General features: G+C 35.2%; 1 protein-coding gene across 1 annotated transcript; it reads right to left on the minus strand.

Moving 5' to 3' along the window:
* Nucleotides 1–8,206: 8,206 nt before the first annotated feature.
* On the minus strand, nucleotides 8,207–10,502 carry LOC131038456 (protein ALTERED XYLOGLUCAN 9). Its single transcript, XM_057970893.2, has one exon. The coding sequence runs from the start codon at nucleotides 10,099–10,101 to the stop codon at nucleotides 8,734–8,736; it is 1,368 nt and encodes a 455-aa protein (XP_057826876.2). The 5' UTR covers nucleotides 10,102–10,502; the 3' UTR covers nucleotides 8,207–8,733.
* Nucleotides 10,503–19,989: the final 9,487 nt, after the last annotated feature.

The following is a 19,989-nucleotide window of genomic DNA, read 5'->3' on the forward strand; positions in this document are numbered from 1 at the left end:
TTCCATAGGTTGCCTCAACTTCCTTACCAACCAACTGATACACAATTAGCACTCTCACCAACAACAGGTTCACAAACCAACTCAGATACCATTTGATGCAGTCAAGGTAGGGAGATCCAATGAAGGATGTCCCATCCTTGTAGCCTAACACAAACACCATGCAAGATATATCGGTAACCGGTAACACAACACCAGATAAGGCAGAAAGAACAACCGGTGACAACACAAAATACATAACCGGTAAACAGTATAAACAATTCTTATAATGGTTTGAATTACATAAGCCACATGCTGGACTGTAGCTAGGATTACAAAACAACTCTTACAACTTAGATCTATGATTCGTAGATCATCCGCTCAACAAATCATCAACCGACAACAACTTCCACTGTTCTGCACTGATCCGGACCTCAGCCCTACCGGCTTAAATCCTACAAGACCAAAATCCCAACTGGTGTCTACATCTTCGCTCGATCTCTCACCTTTGTCCTCTATCTTCTGTCTTCTGTCCCCTAAAATGATTCACAAAACTTCTCTTTATACCGTCCACAAATAATAATAACTCGATCAAGTCGGCCTAAGACCAACCATTTCATAATGAAACGTGTAAACAATAACATGTCGACTCAAATCACCAAGAACATCACAAAAGCATAAAACATCACGCGGTTCTCTGGGAACATCGGACAAGGCACAAAAAAACATAACTCAATGATCTGCAAGTCACAGAAATCAACCGCAACTCGATTCAACTTCGCTCAACACTTTGCAAGACTAACCAAGAACACACCAATACCGGAATCAATATCTCACCGAAATTAAATCCAAATGCCATGAATCTTGAATATGATAAAGACAACGAACTCAAGGTGGTAAATCCAAATCCACAACACTAAATTCTCAAACATGAAGAAATGCCACGATCTCCAACCAATTTCACAGTTAACTGCTCTAACCGGTATGAACTACTCCGATGCTCCTACATCAAATGTTCATCCATTTGGATGGCTTTTTTCATGTCCCTAACCCTATAACATGTATTGTATTATGAGTAGTCGACTTGTGGCTACTTGAAATCTTAAATAAGATATAACTATTATTATAATCATACATAGGTATTTAGGTTGTCCTAGAAGTCATATGTAAGTATTTAGGTTGCCCAAGGTGATATATTAGGCATAAGTATGGTATATATAAGAGGTATAGGCTAGTTATTAGGATCATGTTGGGTATTGAATTCTTATTGAAGATTACTGGAGGTACCCCCCTCGAAGTGGATTAGGAGGTTGCCCCTTCGAATTGGCATATTATTTTCAAGTATTTGTAGTATTTATTCTATTATATTATTATTGTGCAAGTTATTTCATTACAAGTGGTATCAGAGCATGATCTTGGCACTGTGAAGGCAAGGTTTTTTCATTAATATTGGAGGTCATTTTGAAAACACATCTTTCAAATTTGTGCGATTTTTGTATATATTTAATAGATTTTTGAAGAACATATTGAATCACCTTCAGTCCAATTTTTAGACTAATTGAAGTAGATATGACCGAGTTATTGTAGAAATAGGATTTTTGCCCTAAAATTTTTTAAACACTATATTTCCCACATTTGAGCAAATTTCTTCCTAATTTTTAAAGGGTTTCTTTAAATCATATCGAAGCACATTTAGACCAAGTTTTAGAAAAAGTGAAGTAGAATTGAGTGAATTATTTCATAATTTGAGTTTTTGCCCTAATCTTTTATAAGCACCATATCTCACAAATTTGAGCAAATTTATTCCTAATTTTTTAAGGGTTTTTGAAAAGGTCATTGAAGATTATACTATCCAAGTTTCAAAGATATTGGAGCAAAACAACGAATTTATTACAAAACTGGTTTTTCTAATAATTTTACTCTCAAGATTGCAAATCTAGCTATTTTCTGAAAAAATTTCTAGTAGTATAAGAAGAAATATAAGTAAAAGAATAAAGAGCAAGAGTAGGAGAAGCAAGAAAAAGAGAAACCACAAGAGAGAACAAGACAAGAAAAAGAACAAGAAGAAGAAGAAACAAAAAAAACAAAAAAGAACAAGAAGCAAGAAGCAAGAAAAGGAGATGGAGTATTGAGGACAATGCTTTTGTAAAGAGGGGGGCAATGTTATGTTCATAATCATAGAGTGTGTATTGTGTTATGAGTAGTCAGCTCTTGTGACTACCTTAACTCTTAAATAAGTTACATAATCATTATTATAACCATATATACGTATGTAGGTCATCCTAAAAGTCATATAAAAGTATTTAGGTTGGCCAAGGTAGTATATTAGGCATAAGTATGGTATATATAGAAGATATAGGCTAGTTACTAGGATGATGTTGAGTATTGGGTTTTTATTGAAGATTATTGGAGGTATCCCCCTCAAAGTGGATTAAAAGGTTGCCCCCTCGGAGTGGCATATTATTATCAAGTATTTGTAGCATTTCTATTATATTATTCTTGTGCAAGTTATTTCATTATAATTTCATTCTTCAATCTTTATATAAGGAGATGAACCTCTTTATAAATGTATCATATTAATTAAAAGAATATTAAAATATTATGTTTATTAATTTTTGCAATAATAGGATATATTTTAGAGCAAGAATAAGATGATGAATGGGAAGCCCATAAATCAAGTCACCCTTTTATTAAAATAGATCAAAGGGAATGCAACGCCCATCTAATCCCAAAGTTGTGGTAGAAAACCACCCATTTTTTCACTCCTCATCTTCAAACTCAAAGTGAACAACCCACTACAAACAAAAGACCAAAGGGGCTTTTGGAAATTGCATTTCAAAATGAGATTTGAGACATTGTTGACCAACACGTAGCAAGATGTATTTATGCAAATGGGTTGGCTTTTAATGTTATTCACTCACCATTTTGAAAAGAGATGTTGAAAAAAGTTAATGGAGTTCCAAAAGAGTATAAGGGCCAGAGTTATGAGGTGTGTGGCAGCTTATCAAAACAAGAGGTCAAGATGATTACAGATTCATTGAAGCCCATATATAATTCATGGGTTGAAACGGGTGTGTCCATTATTTCAGATGGGTGGAAAGATGCAAAAAATCAGCCCTTTGATCAATGTGATAACAAAGTCCCATAAAGGGGCAATGTTTTTTAGATTCACGGATTGTGAGGGATAGGTGAAAGATGAACAATTTATGGCAAATATAACTAAAACTGAAGGGTACAAGGACAACATTCCATAGACTTCTCTAAAACTGAGTTGTGAGATATGGTCAAGAGTGAGTTCATTGATTTTGTGCACTCAAATGGTCATAGTATTGAGACTCCTTGTGATAGGTTCTTAAAGGATGCTCATAGTTGGTGATACTTAGTCTTTAAAGTTTCATTTATAGTTTTTATTTTATTTTTATAATGTATAACTTTAACTATTTACTTGTATTTATAGGTTGCAAGTTCATCTGCATCTAAGAGGAATTGGAACACATTCTTTCATCCACTCAATAAAATGCAATAAATTGCACTAAAAAAGAGCGAAGAAAACTTAATATATGTGCATTCCAACTTGCATCTTTTTTCACACAAACAACCTAACTACAAAGAAGAGGAGACAAAGTTGTGGGACATAGAGCTAGAGCATACAGACTTGGATGCTTCCACTTTCAACAATTTGCATTTGAGGAGTCCAAAAGCTAACAAACTTTTAGTGCAAGTGGGTCTAACACTGCTTGTGGTTCATTTAATGTTCCTACATCATCTAATGTCAATGGCGATGATGATATTGATGCTTTAGTAAATCTATTTTATGATTAAAAGTTTAAAAGTTAAAACGAATAGTTGAACTTGATATTATTATTTTAATATTGAACTTGAAGTTTGAATGATGAATTGGCATTCAAATTTATGATAGTTTTGTTGTTTATATGATGTTATGTGATAATCTATTCTTAATTTATGCTTCTAGGATGCATGTATATATAATATTATGAATTTTACATTTTTTTTTTTATGGATGAACCCAACCCCCCAAAAAAATTAAGTCAAATCCACAAACCTGTATCAATATCGGTACAAGAACTGGAAACATAGTTGTTTAGAATAATATTTGATGTAATGAGTTTACTCCAAAATAATGAAGAATTTATGTCATTTTGATTATGAAAATGGGTATGTTTTGCTTCCATAGTGTACTCTCATCAGTTGTGTGGTTGATTTCTGTTCATTCAACCCTTGACCACATACATCATGACGGAGATTATGGCCGAGCCCAGTAATATGAATTGCAATAACAAAAACAATAATACTATTGAACGACACTGGGCACCAGGTAAACAAATAGGTGCTTCTCCAACCTATGTCCTTATCCCTTGCATTTGAAAGGAGTCTGTACGTACAAAGTCTAATGACTATCCTTTTCAGGGGATTAATTAAAGCAAAATTTAACACTTGTGCAAGGCATGCTTGTTTTTGAACAAAATAATAAACGTTTTTTCTCAAAACAAATCGTCTGATCTTTTTCTCATTCTCATTTCGCTCACCAAGTGGGAAACCATTAATACATTAAAAAGGTTATAAAGTGTAACAATCTAATCACAAAACGGTTACAAGGTAATATAATCACATGCTCAGATCAAATTATGATAGCTGTCTAGCTTTTTAGAAAAAAAAAATTGGCAAATAGCAAAATATTCTACTGTTTTATTATTGATTGTTCCACATTCTCACATCTTAACAAAATTTACGATGATTTCTTGGTCTGTTCTTGTTTGAAAAATCACATCTTCTGTCATTTCTTATTTTGGGTGCACTATTATATATTCCACATTTTTATCATTTGAAACTAAATCAAACAACCATGAAATTCACAAACCTCACATTCACATCCATATCTCTTTCTCTGTTGTCGCAACAAGCAACAAAACTTCAAATAGGCCAAACTTTTTTCTGAGGTAAATGTCGAGGCCATTCTAAGAAATGGACAAAACAACAGTAAAAGATTTAGTCATTTGGAAACTAAAGCAAACAACAATTAAACCCACATGCCCCACATTTAGATCCATCTCTTTCTTTTTGTTGCAGCAATCAACAAAACTTCAAATATACTCTGGATAATACTCACCTAAATCATAACTTTGACATTGCAGCAAGATTCATGATTTCTGAATCATAACTTTGACATGGGTGGCATTTCCCTTAGTTATCAAAGGCAAAAACGTTACTAGTAGTTTCACCTAAATGTGAAATAGTTACCCGAAATATCCATCTAGAGATTGAAATTAATCAGATCTAGAAGGTATAATATTATCTCTAAACCCACTGTATTTAGTTCCAGTACTTCTAGCCAATAAATGCATTAAATTTCTTTTATGAATATTCAAAATATAATAAGGAAAATAGGGTTTCTACGCCCCAACAAATGATCCCATTAACGTTATATAGAAAATTTAAAGTGATATTATCTGCCCTGAGTTGGAATCAAGGTTCATCTTTATGACTCAGAAATCTAATCTAACATAGAATCCAAAACATCTTGTTTACCCTATCTCCAACACTCAGTAACTAGATTCAATTATTATCCAAATCATATTAGCATCTCACTTACATGGTGTGGCAAAAGTTTAAGTGAGATTCAATTTCCCTGGTTCATACAGGAAAAGCTGGGCAAAAAATCTGGTACTAAATAATAATGTAGTAATTATAAAAATAGAAAAAACTAATTTTGTTATTTCATCAATGCTAGTAGATTTCCACAATCCATGAGATTATGTATGTTGCTTCTGGATTTAATTGCATAAGTGTTCTTTTGCAAACATTTCAGATCACACTACGTGATCCAATTTAATCTCCTACTCTCTATCATCCTGATGATGGATCACGGAGTGTGAGTGAAATGTTTGTCAAAAACATTCACACAATCAAATCCAGAAGCACCATACATATTGTTATTTCATGTCAAATTTAGTTTGTGCATGTGTACAGATAAAAAACATACATTACGCATCGTAAAAATTACTGATTATAAAAAAACTGTATGGGACTTATAAAAAATATATTTTACTCACACGTAAGGGGGTTTATATAAAAAGCATAGAGCTGGCCCTAAAGCGGTAGGACATCTGATATGAAACATGACCTATTTTAGGGCACCTGAATCCTCATTTGGGTATAAATTAAACAAAAAAACCATCATCGTGGTTTAAAATTTAACTTTCAAACGAGATCTACTCAAAGTACAGCTTAAAGAAAATTTAAAATACCTTAACCTTATACAAAAATATTAAGTTTGCCTTCACTTCGTATTTTTGTCTCTAAATATAAACCACTTTCTAAAACCTTGGGAAAAACCCAGGAGGCCTTACAGCAAATTTGGTGGTCACAATTACTCATAGTTAATCGTGGGTTTTTCAAGTGTAGTGTCAATACGATCCAAATAATACAATATGAGATACTACTTTGCCTCAGAGAAATGCCTGTAATGAAAAATTCATATCATAAAAACACATCAAAACAAATTGTGTTATGTTTTTTCAAAGCGCAACCGGTTAACTGCACTCCATTTTTTGGAGCAAAACAAGCAATGTTGCAGAACAACTAGTGATAAAAAATAGCTCACGATTACTGGTCAATACCTCATTAGTTGACTAGCAAAATATAAAGTCTCAGTTTCTTTTGTAGAACAATTTTCAATAAGTCAAGTTGGCACCTTTACAAAGTCTGTGAATCTTATGTTTCAACAAATTAGGAAACCACCATCCTCACAGCCGATAAGATGGATACTAAACTCATTTTATGATTTTTTTGCACAAACTAGACAGAGCAATGCCAGTAACACTAACTACAAATGTATTAGATATCTTCTTCGGTTACTGAGAAGAAACCAATGCAATTAATTACAAACATAATGTGTAAAAATTTCTTGCAGTGATTTATCACAATCATTTGAACAACTTGATCCACCCAATCCATAACATTGTTGCTTTATTCATCCAAGAATGTGGGATTTTTTTGTCAGGTTTCAGAAAATTAGGGCAGGTCCCCATACGCCTGCTTAGCTTATTTTGGCTAGCAGCAAACTGCTCAATATTTTAAGGAGCAATTTGTGAAGCTGGTGACCTAATGAATATTATTTTTTCTGCTTATTTTTAAGCAATCAACTTAAGTTTTTCTGCCCCTTGAATAATAAATTATTTGAATAATGTTAACAATAATTTGTGGTGATAAATCTTAGAGGGATAAATTGGAGTCGAATGTGCAAAAGGAGACAAAAAAATTTGTGGAGGTATGTTGAGTTTTTAAATATGCAGTTGCTGCTTATTTCCAGCCCCTCCTTTTATCCACAACCTATTTTCAATTTTTAAGCAGTGGCTGCTCCACAAAAGTAGGAAAAGGTTCCAAATTATCCTTTTCCTATAATTAAAAATTTGCATGAGGACATTCTAGCTGCTTATTTTTAAGCAGAAAATGGACTTAAGCAGTTGCATGGAGACATGGGGTTCGTCTGCTGTCATTTGCCTTTTTTCTGTTTACAATCAGAATGGTTTATGTTTCCCCTTGCTGCTTGAGCTACAAAATTTATTACTGCATTTAACTACTGAAGGGGCAAAAAAAATTCTCAGATTCTCATTCTTTGAATGATTTACATAAAAAGAAAAAAATGTTCCACCAATTTTCCTCTTAGGGGTATGGGCAAAGGCTGAAAGGGACTCCTCGAAGTAACTGCAAAATACCAGAGATGACAATTGAATAAGAAATTAGTACAGTGATAGGGACAGGAACCGAAAGGTAGGGCCAGAGATGGTAACAGGGACAGGGATGTGTCCCTATTGAATATATAATACCACCCATGTTTGTTTGCACCATAATGCTATCTTTAAGAACTACAGTTAATAGCTAGTTGGCAGCAAGAAATGTAAAAGTGCATTTAAAAACTGAAACCTGCTGACCTATGATTTATATGCTGATAATTGGCCTCAGTTACACTGCCCATTCTCATCAGCGAAGATTTAAATTTTGCCAAAGGATTTCATTAACTAGCAACTCAAGACTTCAATTAGCAGCTTATCATCATGTTCTTTTCAATGCTCATTATCTTCAATGCATTGATAGTTCTAACTCCAGAAGGAAGATATATGGCACAAATCACAGAATTATAAAGCATGAGGATGGGAAAAGGTTAAGTGAAAGTCAGGCACATTACACAGAATCCAATCAATATATTGTGTACTTAAACAACAAAATCAATAAATTTCATTATTCTTTGAATTGAGTCTCATTTCACAAAATAGAACAGCTCAAAAAATTGAACACCAGTTACATGATGATATATTGAATGAAGAATTGTAAAGCATAATCCAAAATCCTCATTTCAAGAATTGTAAAGAATCAGTTATCTCTAGGAAAAATGAATAATCAAGGTCGAATCTGAAGATCGCCAGTGAGTTTGGTGAAGTTTCATACTGACCACTATGGTTTTCTTCTAGTTGAGGCATGCCCACCTGAATGATGTGAAAAACAGAGACGAGGTTGGGTTCAAACCCCCACCAATTTTGATATTATGGAAGCCTCCTCAGCCCTTGCATATAAGCAGAAAGGAAGTATACCATTGCGTCGAAGTGTTCCAATTGAAAGAAAATTATAAGGCAGAGAGACATTTAACTCAACTATCCAACCTGGTTAAATCTACGGAAAGTTAAACTTCTCAAGCCTTCTCATTTCAAAAGCATGCATCCAATACAAGCTAAGTCACTCTTAACCTGCAGGTTGTTGTCGTGACTCAATGAGAAGAGCATTCAACATTATCTGCACAGCAGCTTCATAAACAATTCCCCTGTAATGCATCCCATCATCAGTACAACTGGGCCCACAACCCTCACTCAAGGCGCCCATATCAAGCAATACAAAAGGCCCCCCTGCAGGTTGCAATAGATTGCTTCTTTCAAGCTCTTCTGAATAAGAAGCACACATTTCCCTGGTCATTCTCAGCCTTTTGGCCTCTGTATTCAACATTGAATTAACAAGAGTTGGAAGACCCATCCAAAACATGTATGGTGCATGGCCAGTAGAACCGGCATCTATGCCAAATTCATCTGTCAAAGACAGAGGCAAAAGAGACATCACTGAATTCTTCACCCTCCCAAGCCCTTCACCATAATGACTGGCATTGGTTACATAAAGCATGTGCCACAATCCTGTCCCCATCACAAGAACATCGGGATTAATTCCACCTCTTTTAAGGTCACCCAAAACTCTGGTTAAATTCACTGCAAAAGGTGCCCATCTAAAATCCACTTTCAACCCCCTTTCCTGCAAAACAAATTCATAATCACTATGTAGTTTGAAAAGTTTTTCTCTAACGGGTTCCGCAGATCCCAACACTAATTCCAGCAGCGACAGAACCACAAACCGAGCTTCCGAATCTCCAGCCACAACAATCCACGAGCCATTAAGGAGATCCAGGGCATCAGCTCTGATCAATTTTTGAAATCGACATCCAGATGAAACAGCCTGGTAATTCCAGTGCCATGTTCGCCCATAAGTAGCCCCAATTGGCCCTATTTTTGCTGCAGAATTAACAGTCGACCCCACATGTGTCAAAGAATTAGCCCCAGCTGCCCCTATTGCCCCCAAAGAGCCATCCCTAGGTGGCCCAATTTGCGGGGAAGAATTATCCACAATTGCCCCAATTTCCTCTGAAGAATTCGACAAAATTGTCCGCTTTTGTGGGGAAGATTTATCCCCTACTTCCCTTAATTTCCCTGGCAATACATCCCCAATCGCCCCAATTTGTGGAAAAGAATTAACCTCGGTTGGTCCTATTTTGCCCGAGTAGCTAATATTCCTATCTGCTGTATCTTCTTCTTCCCAGTCTATCTCATTAACTACTGAGAGACAGGGGAATGGGAGTTTTGTAGGAGAATTTAATGTAAATGAAGAAACAATGTCCTCTAAACTGGGAAAATAGGGCATAAGATGTACACCTACCGCAAGAGTTATGAAGAGGGTGGCGCTGAAGAAGAGCATTCTGTTGCGGCTGAGATGCCATCCGGCCATGCCCATCGGAACAAACAACACAATGCACGCCGCCAATACGCCAGCATGGACTGCACCCAAAACCATTCCTCTTTCACAATCTGAATATCATCTTTGCAGGATTGGAAACACGGACTTCCCTTTAATCACAAACTAGATTTCCCAGAGAATAATAAAAGGCTTATAGTAGATTTGCATTTTTGAGGTGATGATTACAAAGCATAGTGTTGGACTTTTAATATTACGAGGTTACGGTTGGTATGTGACCATAGATCCAGATGTGATCGGAAACAAATCTGAAGCAGATGTGTTGGCTTGCGGTTAGATTGTCCATTTCAGAACACTGTGAGTTTATTTTTAAGTCCAAAAATGTTGGAGGTTGTATACCCATCAAGGAAGGTTCTGTACCAGGAAGATGGTGAGGTTGTAGAATAAGGGAGTCGGTATGAAGGTATCTGAAACTTTATCTCAAATTATATATGGCGAGGTTTTAAATGTGTAGGTATGAAGGTATGTTTATTACACAATAGAGATTATATATAGTTATAAAATGTTGTATATAATATATATTTTTTTAGAGGATATTTTATTCACAAAGTCATTTCATTCTCTCAAATTCGTCCAAGGCATACTCTTGGCCTCATCTTTTATGATGTTGGAGCATTGCATACAACAAGGCTTGATCTTTGGTGGGCTCCTTAAGAACCATTCAATTTCACTAGAAGACATTGGAGCATTGCTCACAACAAGGCTTGATCTTTGGTGGGCTCCTTAAGAACCATTCAATTTCACTAGAAGACAAGGGCTCATTGATCTTAAGTATAAGTTTGGAGATATTAGTATTGAAAAAATTTAAAAATTTGATTCCATCGTTATAATTTATAGAGAATGTTTTAAAAATTTGATAGGAGGTTTATATTTGAAATTATAAGTACTTTATTGAGAATTTGATACAACATAAAAAAATGTGTATTAATAATTATTAATCATTTACAAGTCTTGATACGAGATTAGGTGATGAGCTTTGACATGAGTCATTGTAGCAATCTGAGATGTTATGTCCATGGACATGTTGAACATTGATTTCTATCAAGTATAGAATTGGGGACATTGAACATTGATCCTGACTTTTGCAAGAGGTAGATGGTGTCAAGTATTTTGGGAATGAAAGGATGAAACTTGAAAATGAACAATAACATTGCAATTGGAGAAGGAATTAGACTTAGATTCAATAGAATTGAAGCATTTATGATATTTGTTTCCCTTAAATAAGTTTTGTGGAATGGAGCAACATGATATGGGTGGAGGAGAGTCGATGCAATGAATCATAAGTGGAAGATTACAAAATACCCATTTTTATGAAATGATAAATCTTTAGTTATAGCAAAGCTTTGTCACATGTTGTCAATACCTCTTTATTGTTGAGTACTTGTAGGCATACCTAAATGATTCAAGCACTTATTTTGTATAGGTTTTTTTTTATGAAATTGTTAATAAAACTATTATAGATGAGACTATTTTGCACACATAAATGGTTAAGATAAAAGAAAGCAATCACATAAAAAACACAATTCTCCTCATAACCCAATGAATTTATAATTTTAACTATATCATGAAAAAACTCACGATTTGAATATGATATATCTTTCTAAGTGAATAAATATGTATGGATTGCACTTGTTTTCTGTATGTTGATGATTGAATTTTAACAATTATTGTTTACATATAAAGAAAATCCTACAACATTTCTTGCTCCCAAAAGCTGAAATCCCTAATCATCTAACGTCAAAATTTTAAAAGAAGTTTGCATCCTATTCCTATTTTGATTACACAATCTTGCCTTTTACTAACTTTTTGTTGTGCAATGATCTCTTCTGGCTAGTTCACTTGATAAATTTCCATTACTAGTGGCATGGAGAGGATAGCTTTTGACGTAATTTTCTTTGATTATTTTTTTATGAGTAGCCTTAAAATTGTCCAATGAAAATTTCTTATCAAGAAGTGAATCTTGTTGGGAAACAAGGTGTTGTACACCTTGCATAATAATGTTATAATTGTAATATTTATTTATTATGTGAGTTGCACATGGATGTGTAACATGTAAAGATTCCATTAAAATATTCTTGGGGCCACTTGATGAGTTGTATTGTAACATTGTAATATTATATTGTGATTATTTAATATTGAGGGAAGATATTTAAAAAGTGTAAACTTGGTACCCAATATTAAATGTGGGGTCAATGGTTAGGCAGCACATGATTTTAGTTTACCACTAGTTGTATTTGTGTGAGGTTGTGTCTATAAAAGAAAGGATTGCCCCCAAAACCATTCCTCCTTCACAATCTGAATATCATCTTTACAGGATTCAAAACACGGACTTCCCTTTGATTACAAACTAGATTTCCCAGAGAATAATAAAAGGCTTATAGTAGATTTGCATTTTTGAAGTGATGATTGCAAAGCATAGTGTTGGATTTTTAATATTACGAGGTTACGGTTGGTATGTGACCATAGATCCAGATGTGATCGGAAACAAATCCAAAGCAGATAGGTTGGCTTGCGGTTAGATTGTCCATTTCAGTACACTGTGAGTTTATTTTGAAGTGCAAAAACGTTGGGGGTTGTAATACCCATTAAGGAAGGCTCTGTACCAAGAAGATGGTGAGGTTGTATAATAAAGGAGACAGTATGAAGGTATATGAAACTTTATCTCAAAATATATATAGATTTAGTATGAAGGTATGTGGATTTTTAATCTCAAACTAAATAAGGTAATAGGGAATTTATATCTCAAATTATATATGGTGAGGTTTTAAATATGTAGGTATGGAGTTAATATGAAGGTATTTCCATTATATAATAGAGATATATATAGTTAGAAAATGTTAAATATAAGATATTTTTGTGGAGGAATTTTTGTCTACAAAGTCATTACCTATTTAATACGGAAGGACGAGCCTTAGGTTGTGTAAAGTGGAAAATTGGGAACCTTAGCCAAATTCACCACTTGAAAGAAGAGGTGGGAACTTTACTAAGGTTCAATTTTCACTTGGGGAGACTTTACATTCAAAAGAGGGGGATAAATCTATTAGATCCAATCCCAAAGGATGCAAGGATTGAATACTAAGTAGATTGGTTGTGATTGGAATGTAATTAACCCTCTTTTGTAAGTTGTCAAGTTGAATTAAGAATAAATGTTGGAAATGAAGACAAAGTACGAGAAAACATCGAGGTACAGATTCAAGATTCAGTCGTGCACCTGAATCGAAGAAATTTAAGATGAATCGGAGTTGCTCTATGAAATCTGGCAAAAGTTGCAGGGACCATGTGTCCAGACAGGGGCACCCTCCTATTGGTCATGCGAACTTTTCACGCATCAAAAAGGGTTTTTTCATCTCTATGAATAAAGCTTAATTCTAGAAGTACAACTGTGTATCTATTTCATGCACACAGAAAGAAAGGGAAATGTGTTGGGAATAGGGGTTTGTCTTCAGATCAAACCTCGATTTTGGAATTAACCAAGAGGTTGAAGTAATGTAAATGAAATGATTGAAAGTAGAAATCCTCCTCTTTGAGGGGATGTTGAATTGAATGAAATGCTTATACCTCCTTGTGAAGTTTTTCTTGCCTCCACATGGAATTATGGTTTCATGAAGTAGAATGTTGATCTCCTCTTTAATGCTTGAAATCTTGTCTCTATTGCTACTCCAAAGCTTTAAGGAAGATTGAAAATGCTCAATTTCTCTTGAATGCCCAGATGCTTGATTGAATTTTATTAATCTTGTGTGTTATGTCAAATGAGAGGGGAAAACCCTCTTATATACTTGCCAGTCGGATTTAATTGACTAATTTCCATGCTTCAATTTGAGATGATCCAAAGGGTGGGACCCCAAGGTAGGTCCCAAATAAGGGTTCCTAGGGCACCACTCCCTAGTCTTGCCCTATTTTGGGGCAGGATCAAGGTGCAGGTAGAGTGCTATGTTGAATTGCAATGTATTTTTGGTGTGCATGAGCATATTCAGGTCTCCGATTAGGCCGAGGGGCGCAAACACTTTAGGTGAAGACCCAAATGCAGTTGAAAATTGCAATGGGTGAAATTTTAGGACATTACATTTAGCCCCCACTTTAGCGGGAGTATGAGCTTACACAAATACTATCGGTAAAGTACAAGGAATTCAAATTGAAAGAATGTCACCACATCAAGGAGGTAAGATTCACCAATCCCCTAGTGGACTTTAGGATCTTATGACTTCAATGATAAGGTAAAAGGGAAGATCACGAGAGAAAGAGAGAACTGTGACTACAACTAGTAAGGTTCTCTTACTATGAGTCATGAAAAGAAGCACCAAAAATTACAAAGCAAAGACAAAGTTCACTAAGTAACTTTAAGTATCAAAAGAGAGAATCATGAGCAGAGTGTATGCCCCCACGTTAAAGTGATTGTGTATGCCTTATCAGGAGCAACTGCTTTAAGGTAGGATACACCCAAAGAAGACAAGCATGTTATCACAATAATTTAGCCCCCAAGAGAGGACAAATCAAAGGATAATGAACACAAAGCACAAAACACAATGTGGTTTCACCTAACTTTGGAGTTAGTATGCTTTTTATGATAACTCTTGTATATCATGTGTGTGTGTGTGTGTATATATATATATATATCTTCCTCATCCCCCAAAGAGAGGAAACCACCATGGAAGAATGGAACGCATGTCTTTTGAGTCAATATGGGAGAGACCAAAAGAGATCTCAACACTTTGCATCGTCCTCAAGTAGACAACGTGCTAGGGACAACAAATAGAAGAATGTCACAAACAAGCAAGAGAGGAGAGAGAGAGAGTCTATAGTGCTAATGAAGCTAATCAAGCATGTTGTCCTCCCCTCGATCTTGTTGATCATTATTTCGGGAAGGTGGACAACACACAAGAGCAGCCACATCGAGCACAGTAGATGGAGCTATCACAAGTTCCAAACAAGGACAATGCTCTAATGATAAGTCACTTTGTTCATTACTAGGAGCTAGGATTAATGTTTTTGAAAAAAATTTAGATAAGTCATTGTCAGCGTCATATTCATATTCATCATAAGAAATATTAGGATCAACATTTTCATCATTAAGAACATTTTCACCTATTTCTTCATCAATAATAATAAGAATAGGATCTCTAATAGGAATAGAACTTGAACCATCATTTGTCTTAAGCATTTTGTGTCTTGGAGAATTAGGTGGAACATCATGTTTAGGATAAAATGGAATCATGTCAACAGTTGGTGTTTTGGGAGAAGAAATGGTTTGGGAAGCAACCTCATGAGCTCTAGCACGACGTATTTGTCGGCATTCTCTCACACAATATTTTTGTCTACTCTTGGCTAAAGGTTGAGAAGTTTTAGGTTCATCAGACATAAGCTATGTCTCTTCTTTTAAGGAAGGATGGATACTTTGAGGTCTTTTAGGTTGGACAATAGGAGAGGCCGATCACTTCTCTTTATAAGACGAAGGAGGAGGAACCACACCATATAAAGGAGGGATATGAGGTGTAGGAAGGATACCAGGTTCATCATGAGGAGGAGGGATAGGTCTAGCACTAGTACATTTGGGTCAAGATTTCGATGGCCAATTGTTAGATTTTCGACCACATTTCATCGCACTACCGACAAAAACGGTCGTCGAAAACTTTGTGTCAGAAGTTCCGACTATCCTCGTGGTCGTCGCAATTTTGACATTACCACAACCTTTCTAACGGCCACCATGCATGCTCATTCTACGAACGAATACCATCGCCATCTCGGGCTGTCGTCGGAATTCCGACACCAAAGCATCAAATTCTGACAGAGGAGTGTCGTCAGATGCACAACATCCTTGTCGGGTGTTTCATTAGTGGTCGTCGGAATTTCGACGACGAGAGATGATATGGGTCGAACGGCTTTGTCGTCGGTGCATGAAAGCATTGAACGAGTTCTACTTTTAAAAATTACATGAAACATTTTTAATTTATTTGATTCAGTGTTATTTGCAAAAAATGATTATTAATGATGTTTCCTTTCTCCAAGAATTGTCTAGGACCTTTCCGTCGGAAAATATGTAACATCGAATGACTAAATTTTTTCTTTACAATTGCTTATTTAATTTAAGTATTATCTCAGCATGAATTAAAATTTATATCTATACGGAAGTAGAACATACAAGTTGAAGAGTCGCTTGTATGCAAATTTCCTAAAAGAAAGCAAGCAGACATTATCTTGAATGACATGGAAACAAGCTCATTTGCTGCCTAGAAGAGAGCAATTGGAGAATGGAAAAGGAAAGTGTTTAAGGGTGATAAATAGATAGATAGTATGCAATACAAACAAACAATGTCTGGAGTGTCTGATGTGATGTCTCTAATTTATGTCCGGAGGGTCTAACTGGTTTTGGAGTTCCCGTGAAACCTATTGGGCCACGCTTGGAGGAAATCAATGTGTTCGTGCAAGGAGCACCTTTTTTCTATTATGAGAATGATACTTTTGCACCTAGGGATATTTGGAAGTCAATATCCAAAAATTTCTATAGTGTGGAACAAGAGTTGGTGGACTCGAAGTATAATTGTCAGCTTTCAAAAGACCAAGAGGTTATGTACACAATCTCCCAATAGAAGAGCGACCACAAGAATTACCTCTCCCCCCAATGACTATTCAGGAAGCACTTCCTCAAACAAAGGACTATTGGCCTCCATGGGATCAAAGAAAAAAATTAAAGCATAGACTCTAGACGATGTGGTGGTGTCCTCCGTGAAGAACTCTACACTATAATTGAAAATTCACAAGGGAAATTGCAAGATAGTGAAGAGAAATACAATCTTGAAAAGTGGGAAGAATGGATCTTCGTTTGGGTGGGGCCAACTCAGGTGGCTCCTCTAGAGGTTGACGAGATAGAAATCATATTAGGATTTGAAAAAGATCACACTCGTGGAACTTCGTGTGCGAGTGATCGATTGCGGTGTTTGGGTAATGCATTCCAAATAGATACAGTTGCATTCCAAATAGATACAGTCTTGATGGCATGCAACTGTATCTATTTGGAATGCAACTGTATCTATTTGGAATGCATTACCCAAACATCACAATCGATCACTCGCACACGAAGTTCCACGAGTGTGATCTTTTTCAAATCCTAATATGATTTCTATCTCGTCAACCTCTAGAGGAGCCACCTGAGTTGGCCCCACCCAAACCAAGATCCATTCTTTCCACTTTTCAAGATTGTATTTCTCTTCACTATCTTGCAGTTTCCCTTGTGAATTTTCAATTATAGTGTAGAGTTCTTCACGGAGGACACCACCACATCGTCTAGAGTCTATGCTTTAATTTTTTTCTTTGATCCCATGGAGGCCAATAGTCCTCTGTTTGAGGAAGTGCTTCCTAAATAGTCATGGGGGGGAGAGGTAATTCTTGAAATCGCTCTTCTATTGGGAGATTGTGTACATAACCTCTTGGTCTTCTGAAAGCTGACAATTATACTTCAAGTCCGCCAACTCTTGTTCCACACTATAGAAATTTTTGGATATTGACTTCCAAATATCCCTAGGTGCAAAAGTATCATTCTCATAATAGAAAAAAGGTGCTCCTTGCATGAACACATTGATTTCCTCCAAGCGTGGCCCAATAGGTATCGCAGGAACTCCAAAACCAGTTAGACCCTCCGGACATAAATTAGAGACGTCACATCAGACACTCCAGACATTGTTTGTTTGTATTGCATACTATCTATCTATTTATCACCCTTAAACACTTTCCTTTGCCATTCTCCAATTGCTCTCTTCTAGGCAGCTGATGAGCTTGTTTCCATGTCATTCAAGATAATGCCTGCTTGCTTTCTTTTAGGAAATTTGCTTGCACATGACTCTTGAACTTGTATGTTCTGCTTCCATACAGATATAAATTTTAATTGACGTTGAGATAATAATTAAATAAAATAAGCATTTGTAATGAAAAGATTTAGTCATTTGATGCTACATATTATCTGACAGAAAGGTGCTAGACAATTCTTGGAGAAAGGAAACATCATTGATAATCATTTTTTGCAAATAACACTAAATCAAATAAATTAAAAATGTTTCATGTAATTTTTAAAAGTAGAACTTTTTCAATGCTTTCATGCACCAACGGCAAAGCCGTCTGACCCACACTATTATGCATAATAGAACAAATCAATATAATAGGCTATTATAAAGAATATATACAAAAATATGAAAGAACATTAAATTACCATTACAAACCCATAAACCATTAAATAGTGAAAATAGATATAAATTTGTAAATGTCTCCCTATAAACACCACAACCATAACCAAAACAAAAAAAATTCTTACCCACAAAAACTTAGCTGGTGAGTTGCCAGTCTACAACATCTCTTAGATGATCAAACCGTTTCTTAATTTTGTTCTTCTAGTTAGTCAATGGATTTAGTTGCATGTTCAAGTTTATTATTTGAAGCCTTTTGTTTCCCTATATTTGAGACATGATAAAATTCTTGTGAGTAGGAAATTGATTTAGGAGTTACGTGAGAAGAATTTGGCAAAGTAAATGATGACACTCAAACTCAAATTTTATCTGTCTTGATTAAAGACTTTTATAATGATGGCATTAAATTAAAGTTCTTTCTCTATTTTTTGGTGATCTCTAGAGCAGAGGTTGCTTTGCATCGACCTAGGATACATTTAACTTGTGTTGTATCTGCAGAAATATGTATCCTAGGACGATGCAATGCAACCTCTGCTCCACCAATACCAGATGGAAGAGAAAGTACTTTAATTTAAAGCCATCACAATAAAATGCTTTCAAGACATATATTAGGTATAAAAGGAAGCCTACCCTATCATTTGAAGGGGTTTACCTACAATTCAAGTGATCTCTTAATTATAAAATCAATTCAATTCCAAGTGAACGTGCAATCAAGCATTCATCAAGAATTGAAGGAGAAATCAAGTTAATAAAGATATTTAATAAAGATATCGTCTTTTAAATTAAGAAATGGGCAGGAGATTAAGAATACAAACCTTCCATATTGCACACTTCAAGGTATATTAAAATCAGTTTAAAGTGTATTCATTTAGGGACCTTTCATAAAATATTCTCAACTTACATATCATAAAAGGATCTACTCTACCAATACCAGATAGAAGAGAAAGTACTTTAATTTAAAGCCGTCGGGATAAAATGCTTTCAAGACATATAAAATCAAGTGATCTATTAGTTATACAATCAATTCAATTCCAAGTGAACAGGCAATCAAGCATTGAAGGAGAATTCAAGTTGGTGCAGGTGAATTTGGAAGACAAAAGGACTCAATGAAGCCATTAAAGACTTTTGAAGGTCTTAGGAGTGAAGAGCCAATCAATTATGCACACAATGAAGCCATTAAAGACAATCACCGTTAGCATAGATTGCAGGATATGCACAAGATGTGTTTGAAATGGATTTAGAAACTTCCAACCAAATGTGATTAGTGAGTATAGATGTTGTAGTGCAACTGCCTAGGTACACATGCATGCAAAATATGTAAGCTTAGATAAGGCACATGAACTATTTGACATAATGCCTCAAAGATCACCCAATATCCAATGACGGTTGGGAGAAAGAAAACATCAATTTTTTCATAATCTTAAATATTTCTTTATTCATCACTATAAATCTATTATGAATATAGTCTCAATATTGCAGAAATTTATTCTATTATGAATGCAATATTTAGGGATGTAATCTTTATATATTTTTTTTAAATTAGGAAAAGGTCCTAATACAATCCCCAACTAATTAATCTACAGAAAGATACCACTAAAGAAAGAAATTCAATCCTCACCACTATGGTCTTGAAGGCTTTTAAGACACTTGGATTCCTATTTTGGCCCACTTTTCCTTGACCCTATGTTAAGATAGTAAACTAGTTTGAGAGAATCCATTGGGTGGGAAATTGTGTATGGTTGCAATTATTTTCATG

Source organism: Cryptomeria japonica, chromosome 8, assembly GCF_030272615.1.
Source record: "Cryptomeria japonica chromosome 8, Sugi_1.0, whole genome shotgun sequence".
NCBI classification, from domain to species: Eukaryota; Viridiplantae; Streptophyta; class Pinopsida; order Cupressales; family Cupressaceae; genus Cryptomeria; species Cryptomeria japonica.

Bases quoted from the DNA above. Each gene is read 5' to 3' on its own strand.
- LOC131038456 (XM_057970893.2), bottom strand. From the start codon at position 10,101: ATGGTTTTGGGTGCAGTCCATGCTGGCGTATTGGCGGCGTGCATTGTG.